General features: G+C 52.8%; 6 protein-coding genes across 6 annotated transcripts; 4 read left to right on the top strand and 2 right to left on the bottom strand.

Annotated features, from left to right (window-relative positions):
* Window positions 1-4,297: 4,297 nt before the first annotated feature.
* On the bottom strand, window positions 4,298-7,046 carry ACET3X_003191 (uncharacterized protein). Its single transcript, XM_069448439.1, has 3 exons — window positions 6,742-7,046; window positions 4,775-6,697; window positions 4,298-4,727 (listed from the first exon to the last, which is right to left on the bottom strand). Exons 1-3 carry the CDS (start codon window positions 7,018-7,020, stop codon window positions 4,713-4,715), a joined length of 2,217 nt encoding a protein of 738 aa, XP_069309738.1. The 5' UTR covers window positions 7,021-7,046; the 3' UTR covers window positions 4,298-4,712.
* A 201-nt stretch (window positions 7,047-7,247) lies between these two features.
* ACET3X_003190 (uncharacterized protein) lies at window positions 7,248-8,055 on the top strand (the record flags this gene model as incomplete). Its single annotated transcript, XM_069448437.1, has 5 exons — window positions 7,248-7,434; window positions 7,492-7,618; window positions 7,672-7,713; window positions 7,760-7,805; window positions 7,858-8,055. The coding sequence occupies 5 exons, from the start codon at window positions 7,248-7,250 to the stop codon at window positions 8,053-8,055; spliced, it is 600 nt and encodes a 199-aa protein (XP_069309737.1).
* A 344-nt stretch (window positions 8,056-8,399) lies between these two features.
* Window positions 8,400-11,904, top strand: ACET3X_003189 (uncharacterized protein; the record flags this gene model as incomplete). The annotated part of the gene is made up of 3 exons (XM_069448436.1): window positions 8,400-8,432; window positions 8,486-8,554; window positions 8,614-11,904. The coding sequence occupies 3 exons, from the start codon at window positions 8,400-8,402 to the stop codon at window positions 11,902-11,904; spliced, it is 3,393 nt and encodes a 1,130-aa protein (XP_069309736.1).
* A 490-nt stretch (window positions 11,905-12,394) lies between these two features.
* Window positions 12,395-14,022, top strand: ACET3X_003188 (uncharacterized protein; the record flags this gene model as incomplete). Its single annotated transcript, XM_069448435.1, has 5 exons — window positions 12,395-12,643; window positions 13,090-13,351; window positions 13,427-13,582; window positions 13,647-13,817; window positions 13,928-14,022. The coding sequence occupies 5 exons, from the start codon at window positions 12,395-12,397 to the stop codon at window positions 14,020-14,022; spliced, it is 933 nt and encodes a 310-aa protein (XP_069309735.1).
* An 88-nt stretch (window positions 14,023-14,110) lies between these two features.
* On the bottom strand, window positions 14,111-15,070 carry ACET3X_003187 (uncharacterized protein; the record flags this gene model as incomplete). Its single annotated transcript, XM_069448434.1, has 3 exons — window positions 14,111-14,908; window positions 14,967-14,981; window positions 15,035-15,070. 3 exons carry the CDS (start codon window positions 15,068-15,070, stop codon window positions 14,111-14,113), a joined length of 849 nt encoding a protein of 282 aa, XP_069309734.1.
* A 1,987-nt stretch (window positions 15,071-17,057) lies between these two features.
* On the top strand, window positions 17,058-19,520 carry ACET3X_003186 (uncharacterized protein; the record flags this gene model as incomplete). Its single annotated transcript, XM_069448433.1, has 2 exons — window positions 17,058-19,115; window positions 19,176-19,520. The coding sequence occupies 2 exons, from the start codon at window positions 17,058-17,060 to the stop codon at window positions 19,518-19,520; spliced, it is 2,403 nt and encodes an 800-aa protein (XP_069309733.1).
* Between the last annotated feature and the right edge of the window lie 1,704 nt (window positions 19,521-21,224).

Below are 21,224 nucleotides of genomic sequence, written 5' to 3'. Positions count from 1 at the left end.
GACTCCATGTGTGGCGACTGGCGATAGTAATACTATGCCTGAAAAATGAAAGGTAGAGCTTTGGGCAGATTCGACAAAGACTGTGCGGTTGTATAGATGGGCAGGGGGAAGAATATGGAATTTCGTGATAGATCGCTGGTGAGAGGAAATTTTCGCAGCCCGCGACAGCAAACGGGCGTCAAGCGAGCGCACTCATACCGCTGCAGACAGCATCACGACGCCCATCACCCCAAGAACATGAGCATGTATCCGCAATGGGGAACATATCGCCAAGTTGATCGCGCAAAGCAACATGTGCCTGCCTGATGTCTTCCGCCATGACAAACATGACAGCCGTCTTCTTTCAGCGTTTTGCAACAAACATCTCAGTATGTCTGGGAAATCACATGTGATGGTGGTAGTAGGAGTTGTCGCCCCCTACAGCTGCCATAACTCATACAGAGCAGGCGCGCCTAGAGACGCGGATTTCCCCCTCTTTCTCCTCAAAGCCTCGATGCAACCTTCCCCGCTTACTCTTAGCCTTTCATCGCTGTATTGCCAAGTTGCGGTGAAAGCCTGTCAAGAGTCGGTCAGATAACGCGTAGATTGTCGTCGGAAGGTTGCATACGATCGAGACGCGACACAAGCACCTAGAAAACACTATCTTGCTAACGGCACAACCCGGATTCCGATGCGACACGAATTGACATGGGCGGACCACCGCGCCGCATCGTACAACTTACTCCCCGTGGTCGAGGTGAGGAACGTTGCACACCATGGTTGGGGGGGATGTTTGTGCCGACAGGAACCCTAACGCAAGAGCGGGGATCAACTTCCCCAGATCAGGCTATACGCCAGCCCGGGGGAAGCGGGCTGCGTGGATGAGGCTTGGGCGAAAGACGTCGGAGGTTACTAGGAAGAAGGTTACGTCGTCTTACCAAAGACGAAACGACGTTGAGGTTACGCTTAGCTCGCGTCTAACGTACGACCCCATAGCTTCCCATTCGACGTCTGGACTAGATGAGATGATGTGATGACAGGTGAGCTTGGCTCAGGCTATCGCTAGACAAAAGTAACCAGAGCAAGGTTTGCGCCACGAGTAGTCGACCGGTAACAGAATGCTTTCGCTGTTTTCATGGCCAGCATGGAGTTCTCGTTCGGATGGCGCGGAGGTGAAGAATCTGCTGCCTGCGCCTCGCATCGAGATCTGATCGCGACCGGCATAATGCTGCAACGAAAATGTTTGCGGCGCCGAACACTTCGATCTGCGCTTCTTCGACGATGGCGACAACAACTTAGATCAGCCATGCCAAAGCGGCCAGAACGCAAGACAGAAGGAGGTCTGAGATGTCACTCTTCTGCCGTAATTTGAACCGGTAAAATAGGGGCGGAACGATGGCGCTAACGTCAATAATGCATTGGCCGTGACACTCCTCGGCTCGAGTTTCCTTCCAGCAGCGTTCTCGAAGCCCTATCGCAGCAAGTCTCATTCCAGCCTGGGCAAACGTCGCAGAAATTATTCCCGTGTCGCAACCCAACACGGCTTGCCTATCTGGGTTTGTCCGCACTGCATGCAAGGTGTATGAGTCGATGACAGGCGGTACAAAAAGCCGTTGCGAGTGCTGTGCGGCGGTACCTGGATGGGCATCAAGGAAGGGAGCATGAATGCGATGATCAAGGTGGAGCCAAACTGCTTAGGCAGAGTTCCAGACGCCTCGTCTTCCTTTTTCGAGTGGGCAAATCCCAGCCTGCTGGTATCCGGGGAATGCAGCCCGGAGCTCCACTTACCCCATCTTGCTCTGCCGCAAGCCTCGCGTGGGATATGCATACCCTATGCATATCAGAGGAGCGGTCAGAGAATTGACTTGGTCGGTCCGGCTTCGATGATGCCTTGCTTGCGAGCGACAGCCACCCAGAGGACACAGTGATGACTTGCTCGCCCACGTCATCCGCTTGTCGGCTTCTACCCGCGGACCGCCGCGGTGTACTGTACTGTATTGGTTTGCTTGTTCGGGCCGTCTGCGATAGGTATCATCCTTCCTCACCAGCAGGGCTTCGGAGAGAGAGGGATGCGTGGGACACTGCGGAACGGGCTTGTGCGCCTTGTTTGTCGCAGGCATCCTCGCTTCGAGAGAAGCATCCCAGACACGTCAATGATGACAGGACGCCCCAGAGCAGCCTTGATTCTGCGACTCTGGAACAGGATCAGGGCGTGGGGTGGACTCTGCACCATCCAGGTGCAACGATGGTCGCGCAACAAGGAGTTGCAACCGTCCGCTTCCCCGTGGCCGCGTGCATTTGATTGCTGATTATACTTTTGCTTTTGGCTCAAAACGTATGGCCCTTCCGAGATTCCGTTACAACCCTGGCTAATGATGCGAGTCAGGGTTGTCTTTTGGGCGGTGAATAGCGATCTTTGTCGGTACTCTGCACTTGTACTGTGGTATAAGACAAGCGCCCCCTTCGACGCGGCGTCGCCAGTTACCACACATTGCAAAGTACGGCCCAGCTTTAGCTCAAGACTCATCCCTTGAACACGTCATCGTCTACTTGACATTTAAAAAAAACCACTTCTACCTTGAGCTTCTTTGCTTCCTTCAAACACCCTGTCTACACTGAAGCATACACAAGCCTCTCGCAACACCTCACTTGTGTTACACGCCTCGCTCGTTGGCACCCACGTCCCAAAAAGTAAGTCAGCCCCTTACGCAACCGTCTTCCCCATACCCGAGCACGTCAATTCCGGGGCTCCGTCATTTCTGGTGGCCCTGTATGCCAACGCACGACCACACACTTCAGCCCTGTCGCAACAACCCCAGCGCATTCTTCCTTGATATTAAAATCTGACTCACCCCTTCCTTAGGCCAACCCCTCAGACCTATTACCGAGTCAGCCCGAGTTTTGTTCGTTGTCACAGCCCGAGACAACACATTACTTATCTTCCGCGCCTTTCCCCGAAGAACGAGATCTTACCCTCCATCACACCAGCGCATCAATAACTCCGGCCCGCACATTCTGTCCCGCTCCCGTTGCAGCTACTTAATCGACCTGTCCCGGACACACTCTCCACCTTTTCCAGTCAATCACCTCATCATACCTACAAGACTCATCGTCAACTACGTACCAAGTACACACTCTGTCAAGTACAAATCAACCACACACAAACAAACAATCTATCAAAATGCCCGCCTCAGCAGCCTCCGCTTTCAACCCCCGCCAGCGTCTCTCCATCTTCACAAACTCGACGCTCGGCCACGATGTCAGCGCGGCGTTCAAAGCATCTTCGGGCTTGACCTCGCGCTCCTCGGATGCAAACGAAACCCCGGCTCCACCGCCATCACCAGTCGACTTCTGCTTCCCCATTACGCCAGCCGATAGCCGGAGGGGTAGCTCGGGCTCCAACTAGAGTCGCCTTCTTTCTCTTATCGTTACTTTGTTTGCGCTTGAGCGGGTTTGGTTACTTGATGTGGCGTTTGACATTTTTTGAGGGATTGTATATTGATATTGGGCCCCTTTTTTTGGTTTTGCGCGTTGACCGCTGCGTGCGCCTGAGTTTTCTTCATTTCTCGACATTTTATTGTCTTGAGCCTTTTCTCCTTGACTTCATATTCCCCTGTCGACTTGACTGTTTTACTCTTTGTTTCCTTGTTTCTTGGATTTAGATTTGGACTTTCTACCTGGTCAGACGGCTTTGTAGCCGCGAGGCTGGCAATATCCTGGTATTTGGTAACGAGATATGCATCAAACCACTCAACTTTCACACTCACGCATCTAATTCCACCCGCAAGTGATTGAAATGGGTCTATGACGATGATAGAACCAACTCCGTGTGGCCTTTACACCGCGACTTTGTTCCAGCGTAACTAGCTCCTGGGTACCTCCACGCTACCGTGTAGTTTCATCCCACTCCCACGTCATCAGCCAACATAGTCCCGTCAGCCAACATGACTCACGAGTTGGTCTAGTTTATTGCCATCCAGACATGAAGGTAATCCGATACGGCCGCACAATCATCCTCGGACCAAATGTTGCCTCGGATACCGAGCGGAATAATCCGCCGGGGGAAATGTTCCGAGAAAGGTGAGGCGACGTGTAGTGAGGTGAAATGCAGTCGGCGAATGTCGGGATACAGGGTGTTGAAAGATGTTCATGTTGTCATGCCTTGACTATTCTGCCTGACAAAGAGAAGTATGTAACGTGATGGGACGTGTGTGATGATGGATCAGTTTTATATCAATATGGAAATAGTTGCGATGGGGTGTCTTCGGCGTGATTCTCGGCGACATGTTGTCGTATCCATCAGTATATATGAAGTAGACAGCCATTTACCTCATCTTCAAGATTCAGTAAAACATCCTGACGATATATAAACATACATGTAATGTACAGTATCTACTATGCAGACCCTGAAAATCTGATCACTGTCTATGTACGCTTCTGACTTCGGGCAGACACATACACCTTGCAGGCGTCTAGATAAACAACCGATCATTGCGGTTGAGAAACAAATCGCTTCCGAAAGGACAAATTATGCCTCTTTCGCCAAAGTCAGACCATCCTCGGCAGCATCCACCTCCTTTGGTACCTCCTTAGCCTTTCCGTCTGACTTACCCCGACGTATCAAATTGGCAGGGGCGTCATGAGACGATTGCAATCCAACATACTTTCTGATCCTCATCTCTACCCTCTCTGACGCTACGAGCGTTTCTCCCGCATTCTTAGCAACGTGCTTACTAATTTTTGGCCCACTTGTCTTGTAAGTATCTTCGGAGGCAATCTTTCTGAATATACTTACGTCTTCGGGGCAACTCGCTCTGAGCTCTTTGATCTTCAAGCCCAGACCGGCACGAGATCGCGGTGTGGTGGCCTCTTTGCGCAAACGCAAAAGCTCTGGTCTGCCTTTTAGCGGGGTGCCAGCTTTGATGGCGGCGTCGACGGCACGCTGAAGATCAGATTCGTAGTCGGAAGCGGTGTCCATCATTTCATGGATGGTGACCCAGTTTTGGAATCGGAGTTCATCTAGGGGTATGCCGGTTGAGCTCACTGCGGGCTGAACTGGTGAGTCGGGTGTGGCTGGAGGTGGAGGCGGTTGGTGTGGGTCGGTAGTGAGCTCGTCGTATACCGATCGTAGATCCTCTTCACGGCCCAGAGAAGGGTGTTGAGGGTCCAAGTGCATGTACAATGGAGATGCACGGAGATTAAGTGGTTGTCCAGACATGACAACGGCTTCAATGTCTTTCATCTGAGTCTTGAGTGTTTCCAGCTCTGTGGTCAGGTCCTTGACGCTCATGTATTGGTATACGTCTTGCATTGCGGATGGGGTTTCTTGCATGTCGATTTGTTGAATAATGAAGCGCTCAGTATTTTCGTTGATGGCATGCGGCAGGCTCAAGATTTGATTTCGGAGGTAGTCACCATGTTGGGCTCGTCTGCACGCCTTGGTGAGAGTAATCCAATCTTCAAATGGTATATGTGCACTGTTCTTTTCTGCATCCGACACAACAAGCGACCAGTACTGCTCAATCAATTTCTTGTCCTGCAGTAACCCGGCCGCGGCGATGACTGTCCGTTTTCCAATTGGCCCGAACTTGAGACCTGCCGCTTCGATGTCTTGAAGGGTGGTACTCAGCAAACTTGGGACGCGTAGTCTGCCTGATATCGAGATGAGAGCCTCAAATGGTTGAAGTTCGGGCGACATGCCAGCTTGAATCAGTTCCGACATCATCTCGTGTGCTGTGACTACCAGGATATTGCGCATCTCTGCTGCTTCTCCAACATAATCTTCGCCGGCGATGAGTTCTGGCAGTAACATTTCAAAAGCACGGAAAAAGGACCCGACGTGAATGCTTTCGAGATTTCCCCCAGCCTCGAGGTGGCCATATATTGCGTTGGCAATGGCTCGGAGCAGCATGACGCGATCAGCCATGGATTGTGTCGCCCCTATGGCAGCTCGCAGCTTGGTAATGAGGGCAGTAACATGAGTTGGCCTCAGAGCAATACCAGCTCGGCAAGCTAGCATAAAAGCCGAGTATCCCTCAGATATGGGCCTCTCGGTCATGAAGAGCTCAAAGTAGCGCGGCGGGGTCTGTGTGGGATAGATGCGGAGTGCAGTGTCGAGTGCCAGATAAGCCCTTTTCCAATCACGAGCCAGTATGCGTGCGGTGAGTATGCCCTGCAGCAGGATGGTAGGAATACCGAAGATTGTAGTAAGCTGGGTCCGGTCGGGCACAATGGCGTCAGGCGAGAGATGGTACTCAGCGAAGGTACCAGGGAAGCGCTTTAGTCCGTCAGTGTACAAGTCCTCCAACTGCGGCAGAGTCATGAGCCTTCCGTAAGCCATGAGTTCTATTGCAGCGCCATAGGCAGCCTGCGAGACATAGCGCTCGTCTTGCTGGACCAGCCATTGCCAGAGTGCATACCCCTCATCGAAGCGCTTAGCGTCCTTGTAAATACCAAACAGGTGGACGAATGCGTAGGGGTGCGGGTCGAGCAGGCCTTGACGAAGATGGTCCGCTATCTGCTGGATGAAAGGGAGGAGTTCGCCGCGCTTGCTTGGACTGGATTCGTTCCGTATGCGCACGTGGAGGACTTGGGTGATGCGTCGCGTGTCGTAGCTGTTCAAGGCCTTTGCTGCGAGTAGCGTGGGGTAGAGCTCCATGACTACCTGGACATTCCGGACATCGCAGGCTTCTCGGAACTTCTTGACTATGCGGACTGTCTGGTGTTGTGAGCGCAGCCCGCAGAGGACATGGTTGGTCTTACTTCGAGTTCTTCCTGCGACGGACGAGAAAACGCCTTTGATCTTCCTTTCTTGTGATCGACCTTCCTGATGGAGAATTTTCCCTCTTTCGGGTCTATCTTTCTAGCAATGCCTCCCTCCCTGAGTGCCGTTGCGTACGTCGCTCTCTGAAGGCGGGCAGACGGCGGGCATTGTGCCGATGCCACGGCAGCCGGTGCTGCAGTGCGAAGAAGGCGAGGCGCAAGGAAGGGGGCCGACGGACAGACCAGAGACGCGAGTGAGGTGCGCGATACTTTGTGCATCGTCGGTCGCGATATGCTGACTTGAGTGTTTTCGGCGGTGCGCCCGCAGTTGGTCGTCGCATATGCGCAAAAGTTCAGACGGCGCGCGCTAAGGCCCAGGGTGCACGACCTCCGTGATTGGCCGCATCTCCGCAAGCAGACACCTATCAACCAAAACCACCCCACGGCGTCAACACCAGAGCTGACCCCATTGACGCCTGCATAGACAATTCGACACGTGCTCCACCATGTCGCGCCCTCTTTCCCTCTTCAGCGTGCAGGCCATCCTGGTCCTCGCCATCGACGACGGCTCCCGCATCCTCACAAAGTACTACTCGAACCCGCACCCGCCAGCCGGGCACCAGAACGACTACCCGGGCCAGATCGCATACAAGACGGTCAAGGACCAGAAGGCTTTTGAAAAGGGACTGCTGGGTGTGTAGACCATGTCTGCGTGAAGCTGCCCGCCCATTCGTCTGACACGTTGCACAGAGAAGACGGCCAAGCAGACGACGGACATTATATTGTATGACGGCAAGGTCATCGTCTTCAAGATGGAGTCGGACGTCATGCTCTACGTGGTTGGAAGCGCCGAGGAGAACGAGGTTCTGCTGTACAGGTACGGCCGCAGCGCAGCACGAGGTAGCCGACGTCGAGTTAACACATGTCTAGTGTCGTCCTGGCATTGAGGGACTCGCTCAACATCCTCCTAAAGTATGTTTGTCGTCCATAGCGCGCCGACTTGTCTAACGCCTAGCAGGAACTCGGTCGACAAGCGCACCGTCATCGAGAACTACGACCTCGTGGTATGTGCCAACCGTCGCAATTTGCCCAGCTTGCTTTGGCTAACACGCGCAGTCGCTCGCTGTCGACGAGCTCGTAGACGACGGTATTATCCTCGAAACCGACCCTGTCATTGTGGCCTCGCGCGTCAGCAAGCCCCCAGCTCAAGACATGACGTCGATGAAGAACATTGACCTCTCGGAACAAGGATTCTTGAACGCATGGGAATTTGGCAAGAGACAGCTTGCGGAGAGGATACGGCAGGGTCTCTAAGCGCATTCTGTTTGCTGGGCATGGCGTTGTTGGAGTTTGGGACAAGATGCATCTGGCATTGCGACTGGCATGGCCCGGGACGTGGCGCATGGTAGAGTTGGTAGCGCGCTGCACAAGATAAAGATCCGATGAATATATCCTGCTTCTACTGACGCCTCCAACAGACCCTTGTCATCTGTTCTACGTACGTGTGAAGGAGGCTGTTAGTAAGAAACGTTAGGCCAGGAACCACGTCCATTTTCCATGACCCTTGCAATCGCGCTACTTGCGCACCTTCGTCATCGCCCGCAGCCCACCAACAGTTGCCAACCCCACTAACCACAGACTCTGCACACGACATCACCATGAAGCAGAGGTTTTCCAGCTTGGACGTCAAGGCGAGTACCTTCAAGCCGTTCGCCCAGAACACGACTTGCTAACAATTGAACAGGTCATAGCCCATGAGCTGTCCGCAAAACTCACCTCGCTGCGAGTCACCAACGTCTATGACCTGAGCTCTGTATGCATCGACCTGCCTGCTGTCCACGCAGTCTAGTCCCCTTACTGACACGTGGACAGAGAATCTTCCTCATCAAGTTCCACAAGCCCGACCACCGCGAACAGCTCCTCATCGACTCCGGCTTCCGCTGCCACCTTACCGAATATGCGCGAACCACGGCCGCCGCGCCTTCCGGCTTTGTCGCAAAGCTGCGCAAATACCTGAAAACAAGGCGAATCACCTCGATTGCTCAGATTGGCACCGACCGCATCCTGGAATTCCAATTTTCCGATGGACTATACAGGCTGTACTTGGAGTTCTACGCTGGCGGCAACATTGTGCTGACAGATGCCGACTTGAACGTCTTGTCTCTGTTGCGCAATGTCGACGAAGGCGAGGAACACGAGAGACTGAGGGTTGGCCTGAAATACAACTTGACCCTGCGGCAGAACTACGGCGGCGCCCCGGAGCTTACAAAGGAGCGTGTGCGCCAGGGCCTGCAGAAGGCGGTTGACAAACAACAGGATCAGCCTGCAGCGACAGGCAAGAAGGCGAAAAAAGCAGCCAAGGACTCTTTGAGGAAGGCGCTGGCCGTTTCCATTACCGAATGTCCCCCTTTGCTAGTAGACCATGCGTTGCATATCGCAAACTTCGATTCGACCCTCAAGCCTGAGGAGGTGCTCGCCGATGAAAGTCTCCTCGACAATCTCGTAGAGATCCTCCGCAATGCAAGGGAAATCACCGAACAAGTCTCATCGCCAGACCAGATCAAGGGATACATTCTAGCCAAGCCAAACCCATCCGCATCTACGGCCGATGACGAGGCTTCTCAAAAGTCCAAACTTCTCTACGATGATTTTCACCCCTTCCGTCCGCACCAATTTGAAAACTCCGACTACACATTCTTGGAATTTGATGGTTTCAACAAGGCGGTAGACGAGTTCTTCTCCTCGATAGAAGGACAAAAGCTCGAGTCCAAGTTGACAGAACGCGAACAACAGGCGAAGAAGAAGCTAGAGAAGGCACGCAAGGAACATGAAGATAGAATCGGTGGATTGCAGCAAGTGCAGGATCTCAACTTCCGGAAGGCAGAAGCGATATTAGCAAACGTGCACCGTGTTACCGAAGCTACCGAAGCTGTCAATGGATTGATCAGACAAGGCATGGATTGGGTCGATATCGCACGCTTGATTGAGCGTGAGCAAAACTCTGGAAATGCCGTCGCGCAACTCATCAAATTACCGCTCAAGCTGCACGAGAACACCATCACACTACTGCTAGACGAGACCAACTGGGAAGAGGGTCAAGAGGAGGAAGACGAGGGTAACGAGACAAGCTCTGTTAGTGAAGATACAGAAGACGAGGACGAGAAACCTAAAAAGAAGGCTCCTACCACGGCCGTGTCTGCTCGGCCTCAACTTGCTATCGATATCGACCTAGCTTTGAGCGCATGGGCGAACTCGACCGAATACTTTGACCAGAAGAAGACAGCTGCCGACAAAGAAGATCGTACCCTGCAAGCATCGACCAGAGCGTTGAAGAGCCATGAGAAGAAAGTCGCAGAGGACCTGAAGAAGGGTTTGAAACAAGAGAAAGAAGTACTACGACCAGTGCGCAAGCAGCAGTGGTTCGAGAAATACATATACTTCATCTCTTCAGATGGCTACTTGGTCCTTGGAGGCAAGGATGCTCAGCAGAACGAGATCATCTACCGACGCTTTTTGCGAAAGGGAGATGTGTACGTCCATGCAGACGTCAAAGGAGCGATGCCAATGATCATCAAGAACAAGCCCGACACTCCAGATGCTCCCATCCCTCCTTCGACACTATCGCAAGCGGGCAACCTCTGCATCTGTACATCTGACGCATGGGACTCAAAGGCTGTCATGTCAGCTTGGTGGGTGCGTAGCGACCAAGTCAGCAAGACTGGACAGACGGGCGAGTTCCTCCCGGCCGGTATGTTCAACGTCAAGGGCAAGAAGGAATTTCTACCACCAGCTCAGCTGGTCGTAGGTCTTGCTGTCATGTTCGAGATCAGTGATTCAAGCAAGGCCAACCACCACAAACATCGCGTGCAAGAGACAGCAGTCTCTGCCGCGGAGATGGTTGACGAGCCCGCGAGTGACTCAAAGGCCGCAGATGCGTCCAAGACTGATAACAGTGACGACGAGGAAGACTTTCCAGACGCAAAGATCAACTCAGATTCGGAAGACGACTTTCCAGATGCAAAGATGGAACAAACTGAAGAGAGCGACGCTGAATCTGAAGCTGCAGCGCCCAGAAGCAATCCCCTCCAGTCCAGGACAGCAGATGCGAGAGACGACTCGGACGAGGAAGATGAGCCAGCCACCGCCAAGGATGGCGACGAGCATGCCATGTCTGGTGGCAGAAATGGCTCTGCTATAAATGAAGAACCCCAAGAAGACGCAGGATCTGTAGCAGATACCGAAAAGACCTCCAAGTCCACTGGAAAGCGACAACTATCTGCACGAGAACGTCGCCTAGCAAGGAAAGGCCAACTCCAAGATCTACCTCAGGTGCCGTCTGACGCTGGGCCTGCAGCTGACGGTGCTGGTCAAGAAGAGGGTTCCTCCGACGAAGAGGGCAGCGCAAAGAGTCCTCCAAAGGCACCTGGTACAGTAACAACGCAGAGCACGAAACCAAAGAATGCTCCTCTACCTCGAGGCAAGCGCGCGAAAGCAAAGAAGCAAGCCGCGAAATACGCTGCACAGGACGAGGAGGACCGTGAGTTGGCAATGCGCCTCTTGGGTTCCAAATCTGGACAGCAAGCTGCAGAAGCTGCCGCTCAGGAAAAGCGTCAGAAAGAAGAGCAAGCGCTAGCTGACAAGCAACGGCGTCGAGACCAGCATCTACGCGCGCAGGCTGCAGGCAAGGCTGCCGAAGAAGCTCGTCTACGCGCTCTGGAGAACGCAGAAGAAGATGACGAGGGCGATGAAGTTCTCAAAACAAACCTGCAGAACCTCGACGCGTTCACAGGCCGACCATTACCAAACGACGAATTGCTCACCGCCATCCCCGTGTGTGCTCCCTGGTCTGCTCTTTCCACCTACAAGTACAAAGCCAAGATCCAGCCTGGCTCCACCAAACGCGGTAAAGCCGTCAAGGAGGTCCTCTCCATTTGGGACCATGCCGGAAAGGATGCAAAGATAATCGACAAGAACAGCCAGGACGTAGAGCGTATCTGGCCCAAGGAGATTGAGCTGATCCGAGGGTGGAAAGAGACCGAGGTCGTTGGCGTCGTGCCTGTGAGCAAGGTACGAGTTATGATTGCCGGTGGCCGCCGGGGTGCCGATATCGCAAAGGGAAAGAAGAAGAGTGCAAGGGGCGGGAGAGGCTCGAAGAAGAAGTAGAGGTTGGACATGGAGCTTTTAGATGGACTGGAGATTGCCGTGTTATTATAAAATTTTGCTAGATATTGGAAGATGCTTTGAGGACATACAGGCCATACCATCTGCTCCACAGTCAATAAATACAAATACAGTCTGTTGAACTTGACTATATCCTTGTCTCTCTACTGATACTAGTATACTTGGTAGTAGTATCTAGTTCCGGACATACCACTCCGTCACTGCTCAGTAGAACTCACGATGATCATTCCGCGTTAGTCTAGCACCACTAGCCCTGCATATGACAACCAAGTGACGCAATGATATGGGGCTAACCATCTGGACCAAGCTATGTTAAATCTACTGAAAACGCCTTATGGATCAACGTGCGGGGTTACCTCTTGTACTAGTAACATAAAAACGAGTCCACATTCAATTCGCTACATTAGCCATCTCTTCTTACCACAACAAGCACAGCCACAATATATAACACACACACACACACACACACACAATGTCCTCTGAAACCAAACCTTTCGACCCGACTATTCCCCAAGAAGAAGTCGATCGCCTCTTCCGCAAGCTAGCCGACACAAGATTGCCTACTCAGCCCATTGTACCGGATGCTGGTGATGACTATGGACCATCGCTCGAGTGGGTACAGAAATTGTATGACCACTGGCTCAACAAGTATGACTGGGGAGCAGCGCAGAAACAGATTAATGCGTGGAAACATTTTACGACGGAGATTGAGGGGTTGAAGGTACATTTTGTACATCAGAAGGCGGAGAGAAGGGATGCGGTGCCGTTGTTGTTGGTTCATGGGTGGCCGGGGACGTGGTTTGAGTATGTGGTTATTCTATCTCTTTCGCTTCTGGCCGTACTGTTAGAGTTGTGTCATGGTATTGTCGTTGGGGATTCTTGAAAGATTTAGTCGGTGGACTGACAAGAAGAGTGTAGGTTCCAGAACGTAATGCAGCCCCTATTGAATCCCGAAGACGACAAGCAACCAGCCTTCGATCTAGTTGTTCCATCGCTGCCAGGGTATTGTTGGTCGCAAGGTCCACCGAGGGGTCATACCTTGCAGGATTCTGCGAGGATGTTTGATGAGTTGATGAAGAGACTTGGTGTACGTTTTCCTCATCGCCCATGCCACTCAACCACACGCGTACCATGAGTTCTCCAATTGACTAACATTCACTCCAACAGTACACATCCTACGCCGCCCAAGCTGGAGACTGGGGCCACTGGGTCGTCCGCGAACTAGGCTCTGGTCGGTATCCCAACTGCAAAGCAGTGCATACGAACATGTGTCCTGGCGCGCCCCCAGAAGGCACGAATCTAACAGAGAAAGAAAAAAAGGGGTTAGCGAGAGCGGAGTGGTTTTTGGGAAAGCCGCTGGATGAGACACACATGGGTTATGCGATTGAGATGAGGACACGGCCGCAGACTATCGGCGTGGCGTTCAACGGTACGCCACAGTTTTGCTCATGACAGAGACCATGGCGTTTGGATGGTTGCAAGCTAACATGAGAAAACACGACAGATAATCCAGTCGGCATCATGATGTTCTTTGGTGAAAAATACAATGAACTTGCTGATCCGGAACTCGGCACAGCGACACTCGTCAACGAGCAATGGCTGCATGATGTTTGCACGACGCTTTCATTGTATTTCTTTACGCCGCCAAGTGTCATGACTAGTATGTTGTCTCTTTTGCTACTTTCTTTCTTGCCACATGTGCCGTACTAACAAGTATATCGCAGGTATGCTATCCTACTACAACAATGTGCGCCATGAAATGTACACCAAGTTTGACGCCAAAGACGAGAACTTAATCCGCGTGCCTCTGGGCGTGAGCACGTTCCCCTACGATGCTTTTCCGGCGCCTAAGAGTGGTGTTGAGACTACGTGTACGGATCTGAAGTTCTTTAGAGGTATGTGAAGTGTGCAGTTATGATCCCTCACGTGTATTTGCGTGAAGTGGGATGGAATGGGATGAGACAAAGAATGATGGAATGCTGGGATGTGCTGACAGACTTTACAGATCACGACCACGGAGGGCACTTTGCTTGCATGGAGTGTCCGGAAGAGATGGTAAAGGACATGAGAGAATTCTTCGGAGAGTGGTACAAGGCCTGAAATTTGAATGTAACGGATAACACCATGTGATGAGCAATCTGATTATACCCTACCAACGCCTTCTGCTGGCCTGAACTCACCCATAACCTCATTGGTAACACGCGGGGGCAAACTCAACACCCAACTCTTTAATCGTATCCCAACAATGCCCCAACACGACCTTCCCATTCGTTCTCTTCTGCAGTCCCTTGATCATCTGATGACTCCTAATCCACGCATCATGATCTCTTGCCAACCACCCTTGTGGTAGGTTATCCCGGAAGTTTTCTCTAACGTGATACTGATCACTCGTGAAGATCCAGGTCCCGCTTTCCTTTAGATTCACCTGCATAATCGTCAATCCAGGTGTATGTCCAGGTGCATGGCGCAGATTGATGCCAGGCGCAATTTCATAGTATTCGCCATGAAAAGGAACCCAGTTGATATCGAAAGTCAGGTAATGAGGGAGGTAGACGCCGAGATCGGTCTTGGTAGCGACGCTGTAAAAAGCGTGTTTAAGTTCGAGCTCGTGAACGTAGACGGGTATGTTTTTGCCTCTGAAATGGTCAAGCCCGCCAGAGTGATCGAGGTGCAAGTGCCCTATGATGACCATCTTTACGTCTTCGATCTTGTGGCCGGTCAGTGCGATTTGTTCGTCTAGGTTCATGGATTTGTTGTAGTCGACGCGCGAGAATACGTCTTGGACGTGTGTTCCCACGAGGTTGGGGTAGTCTTCTCCGCCGCCAGTTTCGTACAGGATGAGGCCTTCGGTTGGATGTTCAATTAGGATGCCGAGCATGACAAGTCTGCGCCGCTTGTTCACGGGGTTGGGGTTAGATAGCGACGAGACGTTGGCTCCACGGATGAACCAGCCATCGTCACATTCGAGTATACCAAGATGGAGGACCTGATGGCAGTGGTGTTAGGGTGAGTGTAGTTGGTAAGCATAGCGCCAAGAGTCATACCCATAGTTTAGTTCCCTAGATATAGTCATTAATTGTGTTCTTTATCCTGAAAAGCTTTAGTCGCATACCACAGGAGCCTGATTGATCAAATCCAAGGACGCCATCACGGGTAGCCCACTGTTCAGCTACATCCATCCGGGGCATTCGCACGAGCTTTATGTATTCTCGCGCCAATACTCTTTATACCAAATCTGCCAGCAACTAATCATATAAAGCTTATCGCATGTTCCCCGCATTTCAATATTTATATAGCCACGTACTGACGGCACGCTGAAAAACGATGAGGGGTAGCCACTTGCATGCCCCACGATTCACGGTTTTAGAGTGGGGCTTCTTTTACAGAACCGACTTCTTGGACGAATTCAAAAGGAGGAATGGACTTGGTTGGTCGAAGTTGAGGACAATATAATTGTGTTGGAACCAGGCTGCGGCGACCAATGCAGACAAGTGATAACATGACGCGAGTACCAGCACCGCAGACTTCTCGCGTCATCCGGGACAAGATGTTATCGGTCCGAGCCAGTTATCCAGATGGCGATGGCGCGAATGCCTTTTGATGACTGCATACGCTAACCCACGCCTTGAAGCTGTTGTTGCCTGATGAAAGATTAGCCAAGTCGACCTAGCACCAGCATCAGTGGAGGCATGTGTGCTTTTGTCGAGCCTGACGGTCAACAGGAAAGAGCTTTACGGAGATATTGGGGTGGAATAAGATTCTCTTCGACTTCTGATGATGTTTCTGAACGTCTTGATCCTTGGAAATCAAACTCAGCAGAAGTTGTCTGCAACACACGGGCAAAACCGGGGTACAGTTAGACGTGGAACCCACGTACTGGCACGTTTCGGTAGGATTCATCATCAAGGCAAGATTCGCTTCCTTACACGGCAATTGCATGCCGAGTCTCTTTCGTCACATCGCAGAACCCCATAATAGTCTCACTGAGGGCGGATATCAGTTTGTTGCCCTGTGCGCCCTGCTAACACGAGAAGCGCTATGGGTCGGTCCCTGGCCACGAGGCTCTCTGAGCCTCCGCAAAAGACGGCCATAGTCCTCAGGGCTCAGTACGACTGCTTGGCCCAACATGATGTGCGTATGCCGAGCGACATGCGTTGTACTTGCTCTTGTTCGACCAGAATACGTACTGTTGGGGTACAATTATGCGCAGCATTCTGTGAGACTGATGCACTGGCCGAGCGTACTGGCGATGGTTTGAGTGTCAGCAAGCAAAGGAGGAGAGCTGGAGAGCACCTTCCTCTTAAGGCGACCATAACGAGACAGCGCTTGGCGTGTTGGGCCGGAGCACAGATTGCGTGGACGTCAGCGTGGTAAGCACGAGACTGCAGTGATTGCCTGTGCCACCCAACTAAAGGGCGCATTCTCCATCCAGCTCTTTCCATATTGATGGAGCCCTTGCTCTGTTTGAGTCTGCGTCGTATGACAGCTGGTACCATGGCAGCTCAGCTGAGATGTGACGTTGGGATTCGTCTGTCGGCATACGCTTTGAGGAGCGATGACCGGAAAGTTTATTGACGCGTGGAACAACGATCGTCGCCGGGGGGTTTTGGCTTTTGTGGGGTGTCGCGACGCTTCAGCGGGGCATCTTGAGCGTGATTTGCAGGCAACAGGTGCGAGCTGGGATGCGGTGAGGGACAAAGAAATATGGCATGTCGTGGTTGAGGCAGGTGCTGGCCGGTCAAGTGAGCAGGCGTCGCCCTTCTACCACTGGGCGCGTTGAGCACCAGGGCAATCTCCGGCCGGCAACAAGTCTGGAGAAGGCATGCGACCCACGACCCGGGTTGATAGCGACGCCCCTTTTCCCCAGTCAAGTCAAGTCAAGTCAAGTCATGCCGTGTCTTTTTTGATCTCGTAGTCGTCGCATAGGCCCTTGCTTTCCAATTGCACCATTTGCTCATAGCCTTGACGTTGTTACGCTGTGCAAACATAGCCCGTGATACATTTGTCGCTGCCCTTTGCGCGTCAGAGTCGCAGGTTGCCGTCTCGCCCACACCCTTTCATTTCCTTTCATTTCGCAGGCCGCTTTTCTCACCAGGGACCGACTCTATGACCAGGACCAGCCTGCGCCTCACATGATGAGAGATGAGGCTGGAGTTTCCTCTGGGCACGCTGCGGTGGAGACATGCGAGGCCTCGAATCAGTTGTCGCTGGTTCCCTCGACTGCGCACAGCACCTCGTCAACCAGGGGCCCCGCGTCACGATCGTGGCTCTCCAATGTCCGCCGCCCACGCACCTCACCCGGGCCTCGAGCTTTCTCCTTGAAGCGCACGCTACTGAACGAGGGCGACGACCGCAGAGATTCGGCCCTAGCACCCTCCAATGGCACGACCACCAACGAGCCGCCTTCGCCAGCCAGCCTGCGCAAGACGCCGAGTCTGCCTGCCATTGTAGTGCAGGATGAACGCCCCTCAGGCTCAAACAGCCATGCGTCACAGCGACATTGCTCACTAGACAATGGCGTATGCGAGCAAGAGGGCGACTTCTCCGGTCTAGACACGTACATTCCCACCGGCAGCTTCGACGACCTCTCCTCGGACGCGCAGATATCCTTCTCTAAGCGAGGCAGCATGATGCTGGGTGGCAAAAAGGTGAACAGGCGAAGTAAACAAATGGACCTGCTCGTGGAAGGCGCGCCTGCACCGAGCACACCACCGCGACAGAAGGAGCAGGCGCAACTCAATGAATCACCCAAGCAGCACCCTTCACCTGAACCCCCACACCCACCCTCACCCTCACCCACACCCGCGACGAAGCACCTCTCACCGCGATCCACCTCACGCTATTCGACCCGCGCACGATCAACGAGCCACCGAGTACTGTCCACTGATGAGATGACACTGTCGCGCAAAGTTCGTTGCATGTACATGCACGGCAACGAGAGCGCCGTCAACTGGGATACACCGGAGGGGGAGACAAACAGCGTCCAGAACAGCTACCTGGGTAGCAGCGCCGTGACCAACACCCCGGCTAATGGCTCGTCGGTACTTGGGGAAGGCAATGAAGACACAAGCTCACTGATCAGCTCACGACACGGGAGTGTGATAGTCAAAGAGCCCACAGAGGCAGCTGGTGGACTCGAAGACTGGGCGGATCTTGAGGGCGGCGAGGTCGACCGATACGGTTTCATCATACCCAAAAAGACAAAATCCAAATCCGATGCCGACGGCCCAGACGGACCTGACGTGCCCCGCATGCAGCGAGTCACTACAACACTACAACTGCTGTCTGAAGAGCCTAGACGACGGCGTCTGGGGCGCAGCGTATCGAGAGCGCGTTCTACTCGTTCTGTGGACCCACGCTCAGGCTCTCCTAAGCGGCGGCTTTCTGGCAGATCCTCAAGACCTACCAGATCCATCTTCTCGGGTCGCACTTCGGATACGCACAACAGCCACAAGCCCCTGCGGCATGCGACAAACAGGCTACCCTACAACCGGGACCGCAGGCTAAGGGATGAGGCGAGTGACATGCTCAAGCTACCGCCCGGCCTGGCCGAGGTCGCAGAACAGCGGGAAGGTGGAAGGGCCGCACAGGCAATGAAAGCAAAGGAAATTCAGCGCAACGAAAAATGGCGTAAAATGGCAAAGGTTGTCAAAGCGGGGGCAGACAAGGGAGGCATGCTATTCGAATTCGACACCAAAGACCCCAAGGTCATCTCTCGTACATGGAAGGGCATTCCCGATCGTTGGAGAGCGACTGCGTGGTACTCGTTTCTTGCTGCGAGTGCCAAAGCCGATGCAAACAGTCCGACAGAAGAGGAGCTCATTGAAAGCTTTTATGAACTCCAGCTGGAGAGCTCTGCCGAGGACGTGCAGATTGATGTGGATGTACCTCGCACTATCAACAGGCATATCATGTTCCGACGGCGATACCGTGGAGGCCAGCGACTCCTGTTCCGCGTGCTCCATGCCATGTCACTGTACTTGCCTGAAACTGGCTATGTCCAAGGCATGGCTGCACTAACCGCGACGCTTCTTTGCTATTACGAGGAAGATCGAGCTTTTGTCATGCTAGTGCGGTTGTGGCAGCTTCGAGGCATGGAAAGACTCTACGAAGCTGGTTTTGAAGGGCTCATGGAGGCTCTAGATGACTTTGAGCTGAACTGGCTGTGCGGAGGAGATGTCGCAAAGAAGCTAGTAAGTCGCTACTGAAGGGGCTGACGTCTTGGTGTACATGCTAATCAATTTCTTCTGTAGACTGATCTTGGCATCACCTCGACCGCGTACGGTACCCGCTGGTACCTGACGCTGTTCAACTATTCGTTACCTTTCCCAGCTCAGCTACGCGTCTGGGACGTGTTCATGCTACTGGGCGACAAGTCTCATTCCAACTCGCCAACGTCCAAGTTCAGTGGAGACATGGATGTGTTACATGCAACATCGGCTGCGCTTATTGATGCGACGCGAGAAATCTTGCTGGATTCGGACTTTGAGAACGCGATGAAGGTGCTAACCTCTTGGATCCCCATCAAAGACGAAGAGCTGTTGATGCGCGTGGCGAAGGCTGAATATAAGATGCGGAAGAAGCGAGCCAATGCCTAAGGCAGGCCGACGCTCCGGAATCCTGGAACACGACACCGACCTGGCTGACGCGCGCGATCCTGCAAGCGGGCGCGTTGCAAGTTGGAGCTTGGTAAACCATCAAACATGGAATCACATCCAACCGAACATATCTCCTTCCATACCACTTTCAGAAACCAATGGCCGATCTTCGCAGATGGATGGCTTGCGATGGTGTTCCATCGGCCGCATGGCTACAACGTGGCTGGCACGTTTTCCAAGATTTGCGACATCATGAATTTTGCTTTGTTTTTCCAGGCTATACCACCTACGCTTTCCAGGTTTTACCCGCGACACATCACTTCCTATTTACCACTTAGGCGACTTCTAGTGGTGCAACGTGGATGACACCACCATCATCATAGTATGAGGAATGCCTGACTTGCCCATGTTTGGGCCACGTTTCTACCAGGCATGTTTCGGGAGAGCATCCCTTGACCTGACAGTTGGGTTGTGTGCCGTGGTGGCACCTTTTCTTTTGTTACTTCTGAGGATAGCCTCAAACGTCGGCGCATGCATGGAATGCCTCTTCACCAAAGATACCTCTTGCTTTTTTTTCTGGCCTGCATTTTCACCGGTCGAACGACATAGGGAACATCATCATCGCATATATCCAGCATTATTCCGACTAGATGTAGTAATATAATAGTTAATCTCCTACCATCACGGAACTCATCATGCTAGCGACCGAACTGGAGAACATGTTCTCGAACATCCGAAGCTTCTGGAAGGGTAAGAGACTCGCAGATAATGATGACGTTTTGGTGCAAGATCAACATGGAAGCGCTCGTTTGTGACCAAGTATAAGTGATCATCGCCTCTTTGGCGGGTGACAGACGACGGACGGACGGACTGCGGCGACGGGTAACAGGGAGTGTTGCTGGGTCGGTCGGATTGTGGCTCCACGCACGGGAAGGGAGGAAAACCAGGAAGGTGGACAGACGATCTTCCAAAGATGCGGGAACCTCTACAACGACTGCTCAAGCAAGGGACATTCAAAACTCGCAGGTGTAGCGGAGCACGTGATGAGCATTTTCATATGCAAACCTAATGATTCTAGCAGCATCCGTCTTTTTAATTCGATTACGAAAGCCCGAAGCCACACGGCAGGAGGAAAAGTGAGGCAGAGGTGATGCATTCGGGAAATTGCTCCAACCGACGTACAGCCTAATGGATGGAAGAATGTCCGATCAATACTTGTTGCTTGGGTAAGAAGGAAGGCACTGCCCAAGATCGAGTGTGTGTATGATGTGTCGGTAAAAATAGCCATGTGCACCGGGTAGAGTTGCGATGGCTCCCGATGGGGAAGTCATCGATGCCGATTTGGGTGGCGAACCGTCGCTACTTCCTGCCGCGACCACTATGTTCGCCTCCCCACCACGCGTACACTTTGCCTCCCTCCAACTACCGTCTCGTCACAAGTGGGCGACGAGCCTCGACTATCTGCTTCCGGCCTGAGTGACAGTCGGCTGCTCCGAACGGGAGGACAGCGTGTCGTATCTTCGCGTTGCAGGACAGCCGGGCGAAGAGCCGGTTTGATCAACGACGCTGATCTGTGGTCTGATTTTCTCAATGTGAAGCGAGGATCAGCAACAAGTTGGCTCGATCTAGAAAATCGACCATGTGTAGGTTGCAACACCCTTTCCCGCGACTACGCCACTTGCGACAGTCAACTTTAGGAAAGGC

Source organism: Alternaria dauci, chromosome 2 (genome assembly GCF_042100115.1).
Source record: "Alternaria dauci strain A2016 chromosome 2, whole genome shotgun sequence".
NCBI classification, from domain to species: Eukaryota; Fungi; Ascomycota; class Dothideomycetes; order Pleosporales; family Pleosporaceae; genus Alternaria; species Alternaria dauci.
The sequence above is the reverse complement of the archived record's forward strand: the minus strand, read 5'-3'. Positions and strand labels throughout refer to the sequence as shown.